Here is an 18,090-nt window from a genome sequence, read left to right on the forward strand (position 1 = left end):
TTGACCAGTGATTTTTTTTTTGGACCAGCTCCACCTTTCTTGTAATTTGATGATGCACAGTGCAATTTGATGCAAACTGTGGCAGAGGTGCAGTGCTCAGCAAGTTAGCAACAAGTTAGCATCAAGTATGCAGTTGTTGGCTCCGACATCAATACAGCAGCTGACCTGGTTAGTAAGCAGGTTGTTAACAAGACACATGGTGGGTGATCCAGGCATTCCTAAAAGCAGGTTCCAGTCGGGTGCAGCAGCAGGGCTCTTCCAAAACCAGTCAATTACTTGATACTGCACCCCCCTGGCCCCACATATTCTCTGCAGAAGGTCCACAAGGGATTTGGTACATCTAGTTTGTAGGTTCTTCAGGTGTTTTCTCTGTCTGCTGCGGTGTTAATCACTATTCTCCCCCTTAGGTCAGCCATGCTGCATGTACAGGGGCAATTTCACTCTGCCCTGGAGAAGAGGAGAAGCTGCAGTCATTTCGAGTTGGTAAATGAAAGGCATGATGTGGAAGAGAAGCAGTCTGAAAGTGCTGATGACACGGTAAAGCAGCTAGATGCGGAGAGGGGAAGGAGTGCAGCAGGCATGGCCCAAGTGTGACTGACTGTGCTGGGTCACTGCGGGTTGAGCTGGAGCTCAGCCCAGGAGGTCAGTGAAGATGAACATGGAACAGTAACACCGCATTCCTGAAGTCCTCACTTCCTCGCAGCAAGCAGCCCTAACAGCTCCTGTTCTAGCTGGGTTACTGCAGGAGAAGTGTAAAATAATACCCCTTCCTCCTACACGGAAATGAGCCTTCATCAATCATCAAAGCAGTGATATGGACTGAGATAAAGCTGGAAAGGTGTCTCTCTCCTAGAAGCCCTCCATAATTTGCAATATATTCACAGTTATTAGAATTGTTTTCCAGTAGGAGTACTCCTGTTGAATGCACTGTGTGGCTCTGTTTCTGTTAATCCTTAGGTTTGTGAGAGCAGCAAGGAGAAGTTCAAAACTTGAAGACTTTGCCCCAGTGTGCACTTGCCCTCTAGCGACCTGCAAAGGGATTATTTCTGTTGCTGGTATGTCTACACCCGCTGCACCTCACCGCAATGTCTCGCTGGTGCATGCAGGCACTGGTGGCTTATGCTCCTGGGTCTTGCGGCTGGAAGAAAATATTCTAAATTAATTCACATTTGCATAAAAAAGGAAAGTGGGGACTGGTGGTCCTTTAAAATCAGGGTTTATTTGTCTTCTCTGCTCTCTTACAGAGAATATAAGAATCCTGATGTTTTTCTTTCTCCACATAAATCTAAAAAAAGGCACCACAGAAAAAGAACCATTTACCTCTAGTGTACTCATTGCTTGGACAAGGAGGTGGACCATACAAGCTCTAGCCTTAATCCTCTCCCTCTTTTCCTGAGTTTAGAGCTTTTCTTTTGGCTGTGGAATCTTCTAAAAGTTAATTTCTTGCCAAAAATAACCGATTGAGGATATGTGCTACTGCTAAAGCTTCATGGTAAGGTTTTCTGTGTCATCTGTTCATTTCCTCCTTGCTGCCTAAAACGTATAGAGATTGAAGTGGTTGTTACTGCCGCTTCATGCACTTGCTTTCCTGGTGGGTAGTTGCTGGTGTAGTAAAAGCAGCTTTGGGAGCAGAGTTATTTTGGTGGGTTTGGGGTTTCTTTTTTAAAAAAACCCCAGTCTCAGGCACTGCAGCTTTTCTGTCCTTTGCTTTTACATCCATGTCCCTAAGCGGCCAAGTGTACAGGCTGCTGGGCTCTGCTGGCTGAGATCCAGGCAGATTTTCTAACCTGTGTTTTTACATCTACACAGGGAGCGACCACAGCCTGTCCACAGAGCCCTTGGTGTGTAGGTAGTACCTGTGTCCTCTTGTCTGGCTCCTTTCCTGTTGGAAGTGGGGAAAAGTGCACTGCTGCCAGGATTACCTCAGCACAGCCTGGATCCAGGTAGGAGCTCACACCTAGCTGCATCCCACACCTGAAATTCATTAACATCTGATCAGAAGAGGCAGTATAGCCTGCAGCCTGGAATAGGGCACAGGGGTCACATCTCAGTGCCTCTGACTTTGGCACTACTTAGTTATCCAGTACCATGTAGTGACAAGTTTTTGCAGAACAGCCAGTGGCTGGGAAGTGTGCAAGGAGAGCTGCTGACGTTACTGAACAGCAGCCATTTTGCCACTACCGAACCAAACCCAGCGCTCCAGTTTAGGAAAAGACCTGTGCTCCCCTACAAAGACAGGTTGCCTCCTCCCTCCTGCACTCAGAGCCATTGCTTACAAACCTACATATGGCCTTCAGGCACCATACTTTGTCCAAAGAAGAATCAGCACATTTTAACAAGAGGGTCAGTTACTCATTGGTGAGGAAAACTTCCATCATTAGCCTCATTCAAGAGGGCCGCGACTCAGTCACTGTTGTGCACCATTACAAGGCACTTTGGGGGAGCGTCTTGCTCTAGTTGGCTTCTTCAGCTACGGTAGGCCTTCAGCAACTGGCCTGCTATCACCAGTCTTTGGATCTCACTGGTCCCCTCATAGATCTCGGTGATACGAGCATCACGGTAATGGCGTTCTGCTGGCATCTCTGTCACGTAGCCCATCCCGCCCAAGATCTGGATGGCCTGAAATAAAGGCAACAGGTTAGAATGGAAGCAGGGTCAAGGAATTTGTTTTCTACAGAACACAGCCACGGTTAAAAGGTGCTAAAGCCCACTACAAGCAGAACTGGGAGGGAGACACATTGAATGACTACAGCTCCTTTGCAGTCAGAGGAATAAACAGGATTTGAGCTGGGCAAGAGCAATACTGATGTCCCAGACAGAAAAGGAATTGCTTCAGAGGCATTTGTTAGTGAACCATGTTTAGCTAAAGACACCAGAGGGCCTGCTCCATTTGCTCACTGTTGCAAACTTAGTCCTGTCTGGTGCACCCATGCTGTCTCCCACATTGCTGATCCCACGCAAAACGTTGCCACTGCTCTGGACAGTAGTAGGCACAAGAAGACTTTAGTAGCTGCCACAGGGCAGCATAAATCCCTGCCCACTCCCACAATCCAGGAAGATGACCATGCTAAGCAGCTTCAGCCATATGGGTGGGTTGGTTGGTTTGTTTAAAAAATAAAAAAATATAGCAAACTCCATCCCACCTTCCCCAAGCACTTACTGTGCAACACCACCAACTCCCTTTCAGCATGCTGTATTGCAGAGATGTCAGCTGAACTACTTACCTGATGAGCTATGGCCGTTGCAGCTTCTGATGCAGCCAGTTTGGCCATTGCTGCTTCCTGTGGGGAAGGAAAACATCATTGAGGGTGCAGCTGTCACAAAAAGGAACATCTCACTTGCATGAGGAGCTTGAATGCTCACAGACCAGCAGTGCAGAGACAGGCCTGAGCATTGGTGCCAGCTGAGAGCAGCCACCCCTCTCCCACTGGCTAAAACCAGGACTGAGCGCAGCAGGCTGCCCAAGGACAGACAGCAGAGCCCAGGATCTGCTGGTGGGGTAGACACAGAAAGCACTGGCTGGGCGAGCGCTGCACATGGCGATGCTGTACACAGTCTGTGCCCCACACTATCATGGCTAGACGAATGCAAGGTTGGAAATACCTTTGTGAAGGGCTTTCCATTGTCTTTCAACATTGCGGCTCTCCAGGTCAGCAAGCGTGCACCCTCCAATGCCACAGCCATATCTGCTAGCTTGAACTGCAATGACAAACACTGCCTTTGTTCCAGGTGACAGCCTCTGCCTGCACAAGAACATACAACAAAAGTCTCCCACCCCTGAGGCCCGTATGGCTAGAAAAGGAGCGCCTCCATCCCAACAATCAGTTTTAATGGTGTTGGAAAATAGAAGTCACTACACTGTTTATCACAGACAGGGCAGAGTGCACTGCATGCCTGAAGCTATGCCCGAGAGTCCACATGAACCTTCTGGCAGCCCCAGCAATGTTTGGAAGTGGCCCATCCACCTAGCGTGTACCTGCACTGCCTGTAGCTTTGTGATGGGTGACCCAAAGGCCATTCTCTTTTCAGCATAATTCACAGCACAGTCCAGAGCTGCCTGTGCTATTCCAAGAGCCTGTGAGGCGATACCAATCCTTCCTGCATCCAGAGTTTGCTGAGAAAGACAAAAAATACCTATATTAAGTCAAATCATACTTGATCAAATATAGTACGCTCACACTTCTGATCCTGGAAAGCTGCTGGAGCCTTAGTATCCTCTGATGAGAGACCACCTTGATTCAGAATATTCCCAGTTATGGAGGAATAGAGAGATATAAAATGTACTGGGCACTGCAGAGAGAACCCAGGGGTAAAAGGAGGAAAGCAGAAAGCAGACGTATTGCTAGGCAATCTGGTCAGTTTTACTTTTTGCCCTCATCATTACTACACACACTGAAGCATTTTTCAAAGGGACTAGTGAATTGAGTCAATAACCTGACTTGCCTCAAACACCTACCCATTACATTAACTGCTTCCCTACCTCACTATGCACAGGAAGAATTCACAGCAGTGCAAAAAGGCTTCATCTCCTCAGCCCTGGGCTCAGTGTCTTAAAAAAGTGGTTGGTGACTGACAGGTTCTTTTCGTTTCGGACATAATGGAAGGGGCTGTTCTCCAGGGAGCTCAGCCTTTTTCAAAAAGTCAGGCTAACAAACGGGGTTCTGCCCCTACAGAGAGCCACCAACACTTCCGAGGGACAGTGCATCACTGCAGGAAACCCGCTGTTCTGCAGCTGCCTGGTTCCTCCTCACAAGTCACACACATACTGTAACTCAGATTTCATCCACCTGTAAATGCTATCCAGAGGCTGTCCTGGACCTCCAGGACAGCCTTCCTCTGCCACAGTATTTAGGGGAAATGCCATGTTTTTCACTGGAGGAATAGAGGGTTGGGAAAGGAGAAAAATAAAAATATGCCACCCCTGCTGACAAACCACTTCAGCAGCATCAGCATTATTTCAACTGAGAACTGTGCCACATCGAGTTTACAATAAAAGTGCTGTCAAGGATCTATGGTAAGTTAGCAATTTACCAAGGTCTACAAATGATTTCTCCCACGCTGGCAAGAGGGGTCAACTGCTTAATGTTACACACAACAGCTTACACTAGCGGCTCTCACCAAAGTGATCCTAAGTCTGGAAATGCTAAGCTTAGGAACTACAGCTTCACACAACCACAGCTGCACCCCAATCCATCTCTTACCATGGCGATTTTGAAGCCCATTCCCAGCTGCCCCAGTAGGTTGGCCTTGGGTATCCGACAGTCCTCAAATATCAGGTTGGCAGTTGAAGAGGCTCGGATTCCCAGCTTGTCCTCCTTCTTTCCCAGTGACAGCCCAGCAGTTGGCATGGGAACCACAAATGCACTAATGCCCTGCAACAGACCAAGACTCTTAGGAACAGTGCCAACTTCCTGCTTACCTAGCTGTCAACAGGCTTCCTCCAAACATTTTTCATGGAAGCCACATGTCTAGGTAACCAGAAGGAAAGCGAGAGCTGAGAGAACAAAGCCAGCACACATCAGCCCTTCCTCTGCTCTGCTCGATGCCCAACATGGCTCTAAATAGTGTCCCCAGAGCCTTTTTGAAGTGCGTCTCCTGCACAACTCCTTTACTCCCACCCCTTTTCCCTGACTGACCAAATGAACACACCTTGTGCTTCAGGGATTTATCTGTAGTAGCAAACACCACAGTGGCCGAGGCATCCCAGGCGTTGGTGATCCAGGCCTTGGTGCCATTCAGAACCCACTCATCACCATCCAGGCGTGCCACCGTGGATGCCGCACCCGCATCGCTGCCATTTCCTGAGCAAGGCACCAGCAAACAAAACTCAGGCAATCAGTGACAGCCTGGGGCACCAACTCACCCCTACCCACAGCCCCTCCATCAGCCCAGAGCACCTCTTGTAACTGTGGTGGCAGCATTGCCACTGTCTCTCCCCAGGGCCCAAATAGGAAGAGAAGGGCCCATGTGTCTTAAGATGTGTCTATCTCCAGAGCTCTACTCACAGAGGGGATGAAAATTTTCAGCATGGACCATGGGGATGGCAGTTAATACCTTGGGCACTAAGACTTAATTTACACAGAATTGCTATAAATAACCTTTATACAAACTGTTACAATTTCACAGACCTAAAGTCCATCCTAAACCTAACTAAGGAAAGAAGCTACCCTATGTTCTTTCAACAGGAATGGTAACAGTCACATCACCTGGTTCACTAAGGGCAAAACATCCAATTTTCTCTCCGTCAGTGAAGGGAGTGATCCATTTGTGCTTCTGCTCTTCGGAGCCAAACTTGAGTATTGGCCCTAAATACAGAGACTTTAAGAATTGAGAATTGAGTTAGCGTCTCTTCAAGATACAAGAAATCCAGTAACTCCCTAATGTCTAAGTGCTCTCCAACACACCAGAACCCACCGCAGGAACAGGCCCCATTTCTCCCAAACACCCCTCTCCAATAACCCCCCTGATGCCAGCCTCGGTTCCACGCCTGTCGCTCACACACAACCTGAGACACTTACATTATTGACGCTGACAATGACGCCCGTGGATGCGCAGCCTCTGCTGATCTCCTCCACGGCAATGGAATAGGCCAGATAGTCGAGGCCTGCTCCTTTGTACTCCTCGGGGACATCCATAGCCAGCAGCCCTAAGCCACCCATTTTCTTCACCTGCACGTAGTGAACAGAGAAGTAAGATCCTCTGTACCACCAGTGTCCCAGCAAATCCACACAGACACATGGAGATAAAGACAGGTCATAGCAGGGCTACACACAGAGGAAAAGATGTGCACAACTCCTGGTGAAATGGGAATCTGACTGTATAAACTGGTAAGTGTCCCCAGGTCCCGATGACTTCAACAAGAGCTGTACACAGTCACTGCTGCCTAAGATGAGGCTCTTGCTTACTTAAAGAGTCCTCTTCAGTACTGAGAAGGAGGGAGGCTTCTGAAGGTAAAATAGGGAGGTACAACCCCACCAGCATTTCCTCAGCCTCCCACCAAAGCTCTTCCCCTTGCATGTCTCCTGTCAATAGGAAACTCTCAATGGGAAATCTAGCTGATAAAAATCATTAGAACTTTACCTTTGAGTCTGCTGAGCATCAGCCTACGACTGCAGAAGGAAAGAATTTTACAGAATGAATGACCCACAGAACAGTTTGCAAGAAGGTGACTTCTTCACTCCCATAAAGCCAGGTCTTGCTTCCCAGAGAATTTAATTATTGGTTACATTCTAAATTATTTCACCCCAAGTTCCTCAGCTGGACCCCTGGCTTCTTAACTCTAAGGCCTTCAGAGCACCAACTGTCTCATTCTAGGTCTCTTGTTAACATTTGGCACCATAAAGGGGAAAAACTGGGAAAAAAAAAAGCAGCTTTTTCTCTGTATTTATATTTAAAATGTCAAGCTTTTGGTGTTGCAGCAGTAAGTATGTTACCAGCCTCTGCTTGCTTCAAGAGGAAACAAGAAGAATTTTTAATCATTTTCCCTCTGTATGGGCACCCAAAACACTACTCCTTCGCATCAAATCCAGAAGACGAACAAAAGACAATAACTAGTTCTATGTATATTGTTTTACCTTAATAAACCCTGTTTACATTTTGAATTTTCTTCAACTCGGCATCAAATGTAAAATTCTCAGATAAGAACAGTTAAGTAAAGAGGAAAGTATTTTCTTCCTTACTCCTTAACAGAAAGAGGGTTGTATAACAAAACTTATATGCTTCTGACTGCTTGCTTGGAGCCTTTTGGATAACATAACAGCATGTATTATTTTATGGAGCTTAGTATTTAATTGCAGTTAACAGGTGAGTTAATCTGCTCAACACGGCACAGAATGTACCACTTGCCACAAGAAAAATTACAGGTTTGACTGGGATCTCTATTTCTTCACAGCCCCAGACAATGACCAACATGCATCTATCTCCTGATCATTTCTGTTCACTGTCTCAAATGCACACGGGTCATTGACACTTCCACACCATAAACCATTTTTATGGTTATGTGCAGTCTATAAAAGTATGTAATTGATTTTATAAGTCTGCTGTATTATTGCCCACAGGTAAAGCAGTAACAGAACTAAGAATGCCCCGGTATTAAAACCCAGATGCAGACAAACACAAGGTAAAAGGCTCAAAACGTCCTGTGCACTACAAGCTCCACACCCTAAGAATCCTCCCACAAGCCGGTTTAAGCTGCATTTTTCTACACTTTGCTCAGGCCCTGCCCGCGGCGGAGCAGCGCGCACCTGCTCGGCCGGGAAGCGGTGCTCCTTATCCAGCTGGGCGGCCAGCGGCATCAGCTCCTTCTCGGCGAAGTCCCGGCACGTCTGACGCAGCATCTGGTGGGTTTCGGGCAGCTCCGCGGTCTGGTACACGGTGTGCAGCCGGCGGAGGCACCCAAAGGCCAGTGCTGAAAGGAACGAAGGGCCGTTCTTTCCCTCCACGCCCGGGGCCCGGCGTTAGAAGAGACCCAGGAGGGCCGGGCCCCGGGCAAGACGGACGCACCGCGGCTGGTCCCCCGCGGGGGCACGCTTTTCCTCCAGCAGCAGGGCAGGGCTCGGCTGAAGGGCGGCACCGCCCCGCCGCGGCTGAGGGAACCCGCCTCAGGCCCTGAAGGGCACCGGGGCACCGCCTCCCGCGCCGGCCGCGGCCCCTTCCCACCCCCCGGCAGCCACGCAGCCCACCGAGCAGCCGCGGCGGAGCCGGGCCGAGGCCGGTGCCCTCACCTCTGGGTGCCCCGCCGCCGCGGGCCAGGACCGCCGCCGCCATGCCGCCCGCTGTCGCCTCAGGGGAGCGAGGAACCGCGCACGCGCGCGGCGCGAGCGGCCCACCCTCCCGCCCAGCCCCGGCCCCGCCCACCCCCACAGAGCGGGCCCCGCCCGTGCGAAAACGGGAGGTGGGTTTATTGCTATTGCTGGTGACAAAGGAACGTCCGTACAGACACCGCGACATCCGGGCACCGCGCCGCCGCCCGCGGGGGGAGCACGGCACCCACGGGGTGCCCGCAGGGGACAGCACGCCCGAGGCGGCCAGCCCAAAGGCCACGCTGTGAGAGACAAATACGCGTCCTGTAAGGGCACGGAGATCCCGGTTCACGGAGATTGCTGGTGTGCGTTTAGTCCTTTGCTGCAGGGGAAGAGGCGATGACTCCACCAGGCAGCTGTCCCCGAGCCCCAGCCTCCTCACTGAGTCCCAGGGAGACAGCAGCGCTGGGGTCCCAGGACTACACCTGGTGCCGGCCGCGCTCCGGGGCAGCACCAGTAGCTCAGTAGCTCGGTGTGACAAGAGAGCAGGGCAGAAGACAAACACTGGGAAACAGCTGAAGAAGATGTAATGAAACAGAGCCGAGAAGTAATAACCACGTTTGGACCTCACTGCTTCACCACCACCACCTTCTTCATTCATTTCTGACTTCTGAATGTTCTTCCTGAACCCTCGGAGAAGTGGAGTAAACATCCTCAAGCACCAGAGAGAAGGCTGCTGCTTCTCTGCAGCAAGAGACATCGAAAATTTAAGGAAAACACACAAAGGAAGACACTTCCTACCAAAAACGGAGGACAAGGACAGCAGTACCGAGTCCATACAATGAGAGACAACCATCCTTCACAAGGTGCAATACGTATTCCTCAGTCAATTGTGAAAACAGCTGTCCAGGAAGCTTGCTTGCATGGATCCAAAGCACTTGCCTCAAAAAAGATGTAGAAAAAGAGGTCCTGGTACTAAGAGGACAAATACTGGAAAGATTTAGCATGAGTTTGTGGGTTTGGTCCCTTTTTTTGTTAGAGCAGAACACAGTATGATCCCAACTCTTTTTTTCCTTCCAACTCAGCCAACAACCCGAGAGCAGCTGTCTGCACAGATACCTTTTCCCTTGCTCAAACCTCAGCTGACACTGAAAGCATCTCCCTTGCTTCCAGCACCTGGCTAGGACAGACCATCCACCTGATAAGGGTGCGATCCCAGTGGAATTTCTTCCTAGCTCACTGTCATGAGCTGCTTTGACCCATCATTAAAGCACTGGAGCACACAATCCAGAAGGAAGATGCTCTGTTAAAACACGTTTACCAAAGACATCATCCCTGTCACAAAGAGAAGACACTTTATAGAAAGCATCTAAGAGAAAAGGAATCTTAGGGAAGTGGCAAAAGTGGGGACAGGAGTTTGGAGATCCCTGACTTTTTGGATTACAATCAACTTTTTCAGTGCTGGGTTGCCCTCTTGTAGGGACTTTTTTTCTGCAGCATGGTTTTTTGGGCAAAGACCTTCTAATTTGGCAAAGCAAACATTCAGCTAGGAACTGAAGGGTGCTACCACTACCTGCAAGTCTTCTGATCTTCCCCCAGTTTTTTCTTCTCTTATTGCTGAATAGCTGATACATACACCAATGCGAAAGCAACTGCTTCAATGCTTTTTTCTCATCACTACCGGCAGAAGTAATGACTAAAATCAAGAATCTACTTTCCTATAAGCATCAAATACCTCATTTACATTTGGCAGTGTGCTTTCCTGCCGTCAGTCGCGTTCTGCAAAGCAGCTGCTAGATGGCACCCACACCCCTACAAACACCCCAAGCGTGCAGAGCTGCACGCCAACTACTACAAGTGGCTTGCACGAGTTGGTATTTGCCTGTACAGTAGCTTCTGCTGCTTGCTCTGGCAACAGTCCATTTTCCTTTTAAGAATCTTTATGCAGTGACATAGAAAGCAGATGGGAATCATCACACTTGTAAGAAAAGCAGGAGGTTGCTTCATACAGAAAATGTGATAAAAGTAACATTTAAAGGCACCTGGATTTACACTACACACAAATTCAGCTCAATATGCTAAAATTTCCCAGGGAGTAACTAGCAGGCTCCTCAGGTACTATCCTGAGCATCTCAGAACACTTAAGGAGAAAAATACACTTCTGAGCAGTTCTGCCTTGTCACAAGTAACTTCCAGCAAAACAAACGTTTCCCACCTCAGTGGCAGGACACGAGGCCTTCTGAAGACAATCACCACAAGAGGCATCTCAAGCTCTGCTTCACAAGCAGCTCTAACTAATTCTGAAAGAACTAAATGAGATTGCCTAAGTGCCTTTGGAGATGCTGGAGGGGACTGATGGTAGCAGGACTGTTCATCTTTCAACCATGCAGACCTTGCCCCTCCACATTCCCAAGACATTTGTTGTGGTTGCTCATGATTAATGCTCCACCCAGAACAGGTCATTTGTTGTGGTTAATCATAATTAAACATCTTCCCAAGAGCTGGAGATTCTTCCATGGCTGCCACCCCACATAATCTCACTGCTTACCCTGATGCCAGCTGATCTTCTATGCCAAAATTATTACCATTAATCTGTGAGGTAAGGGCAGTGGTTTCCTATTGCTGTCTATGCATTAACAGGCTCCAGGCTGTAATGTCCACCCCACTTAATCCTGCTAAAACACGAACTACCCTGAATCTTACTTAACACAATAGGTAACCAACTGTATCCACCAAGGAGTTACATTTCAACTGTCTCAAGGAACAAATGTAACTAATACTAGCAAATGCCTCTAGTCTAGACACAACTCAGCTCCCACATACAGGAGACCTAACTGACCAGCCCAGCGAGTGGACAGGAAAAATGCCAGTCTTGAGAGCCAGCAAAATAGACAGAAAATGGTTTTGCTAGCTGAGATTTTGCACAATCAGGAGCTGGGCCCCAGCATGGCCGCTGAGAAGACGTGGGTCTCCTCTTCCCACTGCATGATGTTATTTCCTATCACCAGATCCCAAATGCAGCTGTGAAATAAATACACCCTCTGGTCTGACATTAACTACCTTGGCAGAAGAACTTCCTAAACCATAAACAAGCAGCTAGATAGGCTGAGCAGTGATGGGAACTCAAACAATTAAAAAGAGAATCACGCATATTCTCACTGTAAGAATCCCATTCTGTAACACTGAGTGATCTGACCCAGGAAGCTTTTAGCTACTAATACCTCAACTGAAACAAAGCAAATGACCTGGTAACACCACCATCTCTCCTTCCAGCACCTCTGACAGACCATGCAGGTTTAGAAGTACAGAGAGACTGAAGCCTAGGAAGCTCTGCTTCCTACACGTTTTTCAAGTGATTTTCCACATTCCCCCTTTTCCCTCTAAGCCCCACTCAACTGACACCTCCCCTTCACCCCAGCTAGACTGACAATATGCTGTCGATCTAAAAAGCAATACATTCTGTAGCAAAGCCAAAATTCCTACACAAAAGGAAGCAGGAGAAATGGTAAATATAGTGAGATTAACTTCAGCTCTAAGGTTGACCCCTGAGCTCCAAAATGCAGCAATTTGCTCACAAGAGCTCAAACAGAAATACTATCAGAATGACCTGGGTAAGGCCCCTTCCCCCCGCCCCCCCTCATATTTCCAGCGAAATCTCTGGCAAGACACAGATTAAACTGTTCTCAGGGGCATCTCAGGCCCCCAGAGGCAGAAAGAAGATTCCTGCACTGCTTAGAAGCTGAATTAGTCTCTTATTTTATCTTTCCCACTGGAGACTATTGGGATGAACCCTAAAAAGCAATGTCAGCCATGCTACAAACAAAACCGCTGTGCACTAAAGAGATGATCTATCCAACTGAACAAGAGATCTGCTCTTCAGGCATCACGGGCTTCTTGAAGGACTAACATTTTCCTGCTTAGAAACAGCTTACCCAAACAATCTGACCTCTTGAAAGAGGGTAGTCACCCAGTAGGTGAAACATCAGAAGCACTAAAGGTGCAACCTAACTCTAAAGACTGTAATAACAAGAATTTTCTAACAGTGCCTCTGATCCATGGCCTAACCAAGCTACCAGAAGGTAACCAGAAATAAAGAATGAGAGGCTGGATATGTTGAGTGTCTGATAGAGAAGTATTGCAGGGAGATCCTTTACTTTCATGAGCTGTCGTCTTTGCTTCGTGTTTTCAGCCTCGTGCAAGGAAAAAGGGTTCAGCAAGAAGCCTTGTTGCACGAGACAGCAACTCCAGTCCACTCCTGGACATCTGGAACGGTTAACAGCATCACAGCATCCAGCGGACACAGAATGATTACTGTCCTCCATTATAAGCATAGTCGGCCTTGTTGTGCATGATCAACTTGTTGTCCACAAAGTAAAAGCTGTCTGAGCGGGTCTCATATGGATTTTCAACCATCAGACGGACTGTGAAAGAGAAAGCTCAATTACATTCAAAAGCCTGCCAGATTCCGCTGGACAGCACAAAGTCAAGAGCGAAAAGGACCCTGCCACTCTTCTGGATTTACCAGGCTGATGTTCTGCCCTGCCCAAGTAAGAGAAGCAAACGGCTCCGCTGTGCATGCTTCAAAAACTCTGGCCTACCCCTTCCTATTCTCAGGACCCGTGCTGTCAAAAGCAAACAAAGGGGGATCAAGAAATCTCACACAAGGCAACTTAGAAACTGTCAGAGCCACCACTGGAGCAGAGCAGCACTTACGCCTATAAGCAGAGGGGCAGCAAAGCCACAAATGAAAAAGCGGTGGCACTCTCCACATGTACACAAGGCAGGGCACAAACTCTGCACCTCCTCCTGCACCTAGGCAGCGACAGAAGGGCCCACGTGCTCCTGCTCCATCCACCCCCTGAAGTCAAACATACCCTGTGCAACGTGTATTTGCAGAGATCTTGGTAGGCTCAAAACCACACCTCTCTGACAAGAGCCAGTTCTGTTCCAAAGCAGGAGGCTCAAGCCCTAACAAGCTAGTGCTGAAAGCAGATGCGTGGCTACCAAAAGAACCCTTTTTCAGGGTTTTGTTATATTCTGGGCTACACTGTTAGGCATCAGGCATGTCAGCTCTGCGACTGATCAGTTCTTACAATCTGTGACTTGGACAACACAGGTTGTCTTACTCTTTCATTTTCAAAGGAGAAGACTTTGCAGCACAAATCCGTAATTCAGGCAAGATTACACACAGCTTAAACTAGGAGTCTTTATCTATTTATTCCTGTCCCCTGCCGTCCCAGTCATAACTTCTTTCACAAGTAGAGAGAGGGAGAAAACGAGCATATGCACACACAAACAAAACACAAGTCAGTGTGGGAAAAGAGATACTTACTAAGGTCTTCTGAGAGCTGAGGGAATTCATAAATGTGTTCACATGTGTTCCTGCTGCTGGGAATGCAGAAGCCAAAATCAAAGTCAAAGTTCTTCAGCAAGCGATCTCGGAAGTAATGTCTCTCAATCATTCTAAAGTTTGACACTGGCTTTTCTCCCACTGTGAATTCCACTCTGCATGCAGAAAGTAGGAAAAAACAGCTAAAATGACATATCTCTCTTCCTACTGGGAAGAACAGAGCCTTGGACCAGAGGCTACACAAGTATCCAACAGATCATTCCAGAAAGAGGGACTCTGACATCTGTAGCGCAAGATGGGTTCTCTCTAGTTTCTGACTCAGTTTTGCTATAAACTGTCAAGTGACACTTTGCAAACATCTGGTATCTCCCTTCTTTCCATGAACTCATACTCACGTTGCACCAACAGTCCGAAGACGGAGAAACGCTGGGGTGAACTGGTAACGAACAAAGCGGCCTGCGCTAGCGTCCAGTTCACTGTTGTCATCTTCATCCTCTTCATCTTGCTCTAGAAAACACACCAGCTCAGAGTTACTCCGCTAATAGCAAACATGTGAGGTAATACTGGCTAGTGCATGTACCAGGACAAGCTGGCTATTACTTAGGCACTGAACATAAAAGCGTTTAATAACTGGTCTGAGACTAGCACTAAATAAGAAATAAAAGATCCGCTATGACAGCTGGTGCAGCCTTGGTGGCTTGGGAGCTGAAACCACCCTCAACCTCACAGGATATCCCCCTTCACAACTGCTAAAACACATGAAAGAAACTTTGTACCGTAACCAGCCAAGAAGGGAAGATTTGCAATTGATAGCACTCCCCCGCCTCACGATAATCACTTCACATTTTTGCAACAAGTTTCTCAGCAGAGACAAACTCCGTCCTGTGCTTAAAGGAGAAGAATTTAGTCACCAGGACAGATTGAAGGACCTTTCTGCTTGGTTTGCATGAGTCCTGCATCGCAACTCCTCAGCTCTATGAGTCTCTCCAGCCTCCCTGCGATGTTAGCAGGACATACCTGAAACAGATGGCTTTGCGATTTCAAACAGCACTGTTCCAGTTTCAAGGTCCCGGATCTTAAACCTGGTGAAGTCAATGTTGTAAATGTTGTCCTCAGGTTTGCATAAATAATCTAGAAGAGAGAGAAAACATACAGCGGTATTTCAAAAGCTCTCTGAGCAGTTACCAAAGGAATTTTTTGTTGTTGTTAGACCCAGCCCGTTCAGACACACACTGCAAGTTGTTTTGCAGAAGCTTCATGGAAGCAGGACAAAACTGAGACTAGAAGACACAAAGGCAGGCACGCCAAGCGCCAGCGGCAGAGCGAGGAAGCGAAGGGGAAGGGGTCGGCACAGGCAAGCAGCGACCAGCACCCCAGAGCGACACAGAACACCCGAGCCCCGACCCTGCGGGAGCGGCAACGCAGCCGAAGGCGGGAGCGCCCCGCCGCCCCCCCGGGGCACAGCACGGCCTGCGCCGCCCCCGCCGCCCGACCGAAGGGGCCACCGGAGCGGCGGAGGGATGCCGGCCCCGGCCCCGCACTCACTCTCCGTCACCCGGCACAGCCCCAGGACGTGCTCGGGCCGGACGGTCTCCAGCGCCAGCAACTCGGACTCGGTCCACGGCGGCCGCGGCGACGCGTCGCCCGAGCCGCGCCGGCCCCGTAGGCGGCTGAGCGGCCCCCCGGTCCCCGGCGGCGGCTTCTTCTCCGGGCCCGCCGCCGCCGCCCTCGCCTTCGAGCCGCTCATCGCCCCGCCGCCGCCAAGATGGCCGCCGCCTCCCTCGGTAGCTATGGGAGCGAGGGGCGGCGCCGCGGCGGGTCAGAGGTCGCGGACGCTGCCTAGCAACGAGCGGGGCCCCGAAGCTAAGCAGGGCCCGCCGCGTACGCGGCCGGAGGGGTTCCCCCTCGCGGGTGTCCTCGGCCCGGGGCCGCGGGGTAGGCCGGGCGGAAAAGCCCGGTGGAAACCAAACAAAAACCACGGCCCGACACCCGTCCTGCCGCCCGCCACCAGGCAGGGGGCCGGGAGATCACCCTGCCCGCACAGCCGGGGCACCGGCCCCCCCGTTAATTAAGTCCCTCCCTCGTTAATTAAATCCTGCCTGAATCCCGCAGCGCGGCACATAATTACAGAGCGCGCGTGTTCTCGAGAGCCCCGGTCTTTTTGGGGAATGGTGGCAAGCGCTTCCCGGGAAGCAGCCGGTATCTGGCACGCTGCTAGCAAAGGGATGCCATGGGGCATGCACCCCGCTGTTGCCCCAGCCCGGGGACACCCCAGCCGCTGTCCCCAGGGAGCTGGCATCCAGGTCCGCACAGGGGCAGTGACAGGGCGCATGCCCGAGGAGGGTTGCTCAGGGAGTGCCTGTGCCCAGCCAGGCTCCCCCCGGGTCAGCCAGCCCCCCAGCCGTGCCACGGGTACCCCCACCCCGGGAGCAGTGGCAGAAGGACACTGGCAGGTGGCAGCCGAGGATGGTCCCACCTGCAGCAGGCTCACAGGACCACCACAGGAGGAAAGGATGCATTTCTTCCCAAAAGAGGGGCAGCCCACCAGCCTGCGGCAGGTACTTAAGAGCTGCTGAGAATCACCTGCAGCCCTTCAGGAAACTGCGGCAAGAATAAGAAACACAATAAGCATCCTCGTTTCAGACTCCAGCCAACACTCAACGCACTCGAGATGACTGGAAACAGATTTAGAGCAGTGATTAGTGACGTTTGCTGCTGCTTGCAAGCAGCACGCGCCTGCGACTGCCAACCAAATGCTATTTCAGACAAGCCTGCCCGTGCCAGTGCTCCCAAATCCTCCTCGCTGCATTGGGTTTGGTCCCTCCATCCTGTGCCATAGGAAGGATGGACCAAAGACCCAGACTGTCTGGAAGAGCGGGTGCTCTGCATGGGGCCAGGGTCCCCTGTCCCCCGAGAGCAGGCACCTCGACTAGGAAGGTGCCACTTTCTCACCACGCCAGCTACAGCCCCTTCTGACTGCCTCCGATGCAGTTGCAAGCGGTAATTGGGGCAGCCTGCAAAACCCCAGAAGGTAAGATTAGATCTCTGGTGTTTCTGATCTCAGCAGGAAGCAACAAGGGCCACATCAGCGCTTTTAAGAGGATGTTGTACCGTTCAACTTGCACTTAATTGCCCAAAACAACTGGCAAGAGAATACTGGAGCCGTACCAGCAGCAGGCAGTGGCGGAGAGAGGCTCTGGGCTGCAGCAGCGGTGGGATGTTAAACTGCATCTCAGCAGCAGCTTGCAGTCCCCTCCGCAGTGCAGGCAGCCTCGGCCTCCCGCACCTCAAGCTGTAAAACAGAGGGGGCTCCTCTGCCCCCACCACTAGAAAAGAGGGACCACCTCATGCAAGTGACAATATAATTTTGTTTATTTTCCTTTAACACACTGCTGGTTAAACTGCCAGACAGTAGATTTCAGAACATTCCCTCAACCAAACATCCTGGGGAAATTAAAAAATAAAACCGCTACCATGTACCAAAAATAAAATAACCCACCCCCACACCCATCTCTTCCCCCAAACTAGTCCCTGCAAAGCCAATGCAATCAGAAATAGACATCTGTGCTTTTCACCCAGGGCCCAAGCTTGCTGCAAAACAAACTAAAAAAAAAAATATGTCACTGCAAGTTGTTATAACACAAAGCAATGGACAGCAAAATAAAAATCCTCCTTAAAAACCCTTTGTACTGGTGACAAGGACAGATGGAGATCTCTCCCCACACTGCTTTAGACTTTACGAACAACTTAGACCTGCAGCTTCAAGTAGTTTGTGACGTGTCCTTAATGCTGACGGCATGGGTCACTTCCATGCATCCCAGCCCACACAGCTGGGCACTATGGAGCAGTGGGACCATCTGCCAACGCTAGAAGCTGCTACGACGATGGGACCCAAAGATTACTGTCACCTGCCCACCATCCTGCAGTCCTAGCTACTGCCTCCTGGCATAAAGCACAAATCCTGCCTCTGCTCTCACAGTCTCCAGAGCTGCTTTACCA

The 18,090-nt window shown here is 50.0% G+C and overlaps 4 protein-coding genes across 4 annotated transcripts in view; all 4 read right to left on the bottom strand.

The window, feature by feature from the left end:
• Positions 1–18,090, bottom strand: part of RNF10 (ring finger protein 10) — a 201,963-nt gene that overhangs the window by 84,376 nt on the left and 99,497 nt on the right. The gene's annotated exons all lie outside the window — the stretch shown is intronic.
• On the bottom strand, positions 1,200–8,812 carry ACADS (acyl-CoA dehydrogenase short chain). Its single transcript, XM_055705451.1, has 10 exons — positions 8,724–8,812; positions 8,244–8,407; positions 6,519–6,668; positions 6,207–6,318; positions 5,650–5,801; positions 5,202–5,372; positions 3,977–4,114; positions 3,604–3,699; positions 3,225–3,281; positions 1,200–2,619 (listed from the first exon to the last, which is right to left on the bottom strand). Exons 1-10 carry the CDS (start codon positions 8,764–8,766, stop codon positions 2,467–2,469), a joined length of 1,236 nt encoding a protein of 411 aa, XP_055561426.1. The 5' UTR covers positions 8,767–8,812; the 3' UTR covers positions 1,200–2,466.
• Positions 8,880–15,880, bottom strand: UNC119B (unc-119 lipid binding chaperone B). Its single transcript, XM_055705618.1, has 5 exons — positions 15,637–15,880; positions 15,109–15,222; positions 14,487–14,598; positions 14,074–14,246; positions 8,880–13,162 (listed from the first exon to the last, which is right to left on the bottom strand). Exons 1-5 carry the CDS (start codon positions 15,836–15,838, stop codon positions 13,050–13,052), a joined length of 714 nt encoding a protein of 237 aa, XP_055561593.1. The 5' UTR covers positions 15,839–15,880; the 3' UTR covers positions 8,880–13,049.
• MLEC (malectin) overlaps positions 17,446–18,090 on the bottom strand; it is a 12,666-nt gene continuing 12,021 nt past the window's right edge. The window contains exon 5 of the mRNA XM_055705580.1: positions 17,446–18,090. This exon is cut by the window's right edge and continues 5,419 nt beyond it. The gene's annotated coding sequence lies outside the window, so the exon portion shown is untranslated.

The sequence above is a fragment of the Falco cherrug genome, chromosome 1 (assembly GCF_023634085.1).
Source record: "Falco cherrug isolate bFalChe1 chromosome 1, bFalChe1.pri, whole genome shotgun sequence".
NCBI classification, from domain to species: Eukaryota; Metazoa; Chordata; class Aves; order Falconiformes; family Falconidae; genus Falco; species Falco cherrug.

Bases quoted from the DNA above. Each gene is read 5' to 3' on its own strand.
- ACADS (XM_055705451.1), bottom strand. From the start codon at position 8,766: ATGGCGGCGGCGGTCCTGGCCCGCGGCGGCGGGGCACCCAGAG. The intron at 5,802-6,206 runs GTGATGTGACTG...TGCCTTGCTCAG, and splicing joins TTTTGCCCTTAGTGAACCAG to GAAATGGCAGCGATGCGGGT. The intron at 2,620-3,224 runs GTAAGTAGTTCA...CCTTTATTTCAG, and splicing joins CAACGGCCATAGCTCATCAG to GCCATCCAGATCTTGGGCGG.
- UNC119B (XM_055705618.1), bottom strand. From the start codon at position 15,838: ATGAGCGGCTCGAAGGCGAGGGCGGCGGCGGCGGGCCCGGAGAAGAAG. The intron at 15,223-15,636 runs GTGAGTGCGGGG...TCTCTCTTCTAG, and splicing joins GCTGTGCCGGGTGACGGAGA to ATTATTTATGCAAACCTGAG. The intron at 13,163-14,073 runs GTAAGTATCTCT...TCTCTTTCACAG, and splicing joins TCAGCTCTCAGAAGACCTTA to TCCGTCTGATGGTTGAAAAT.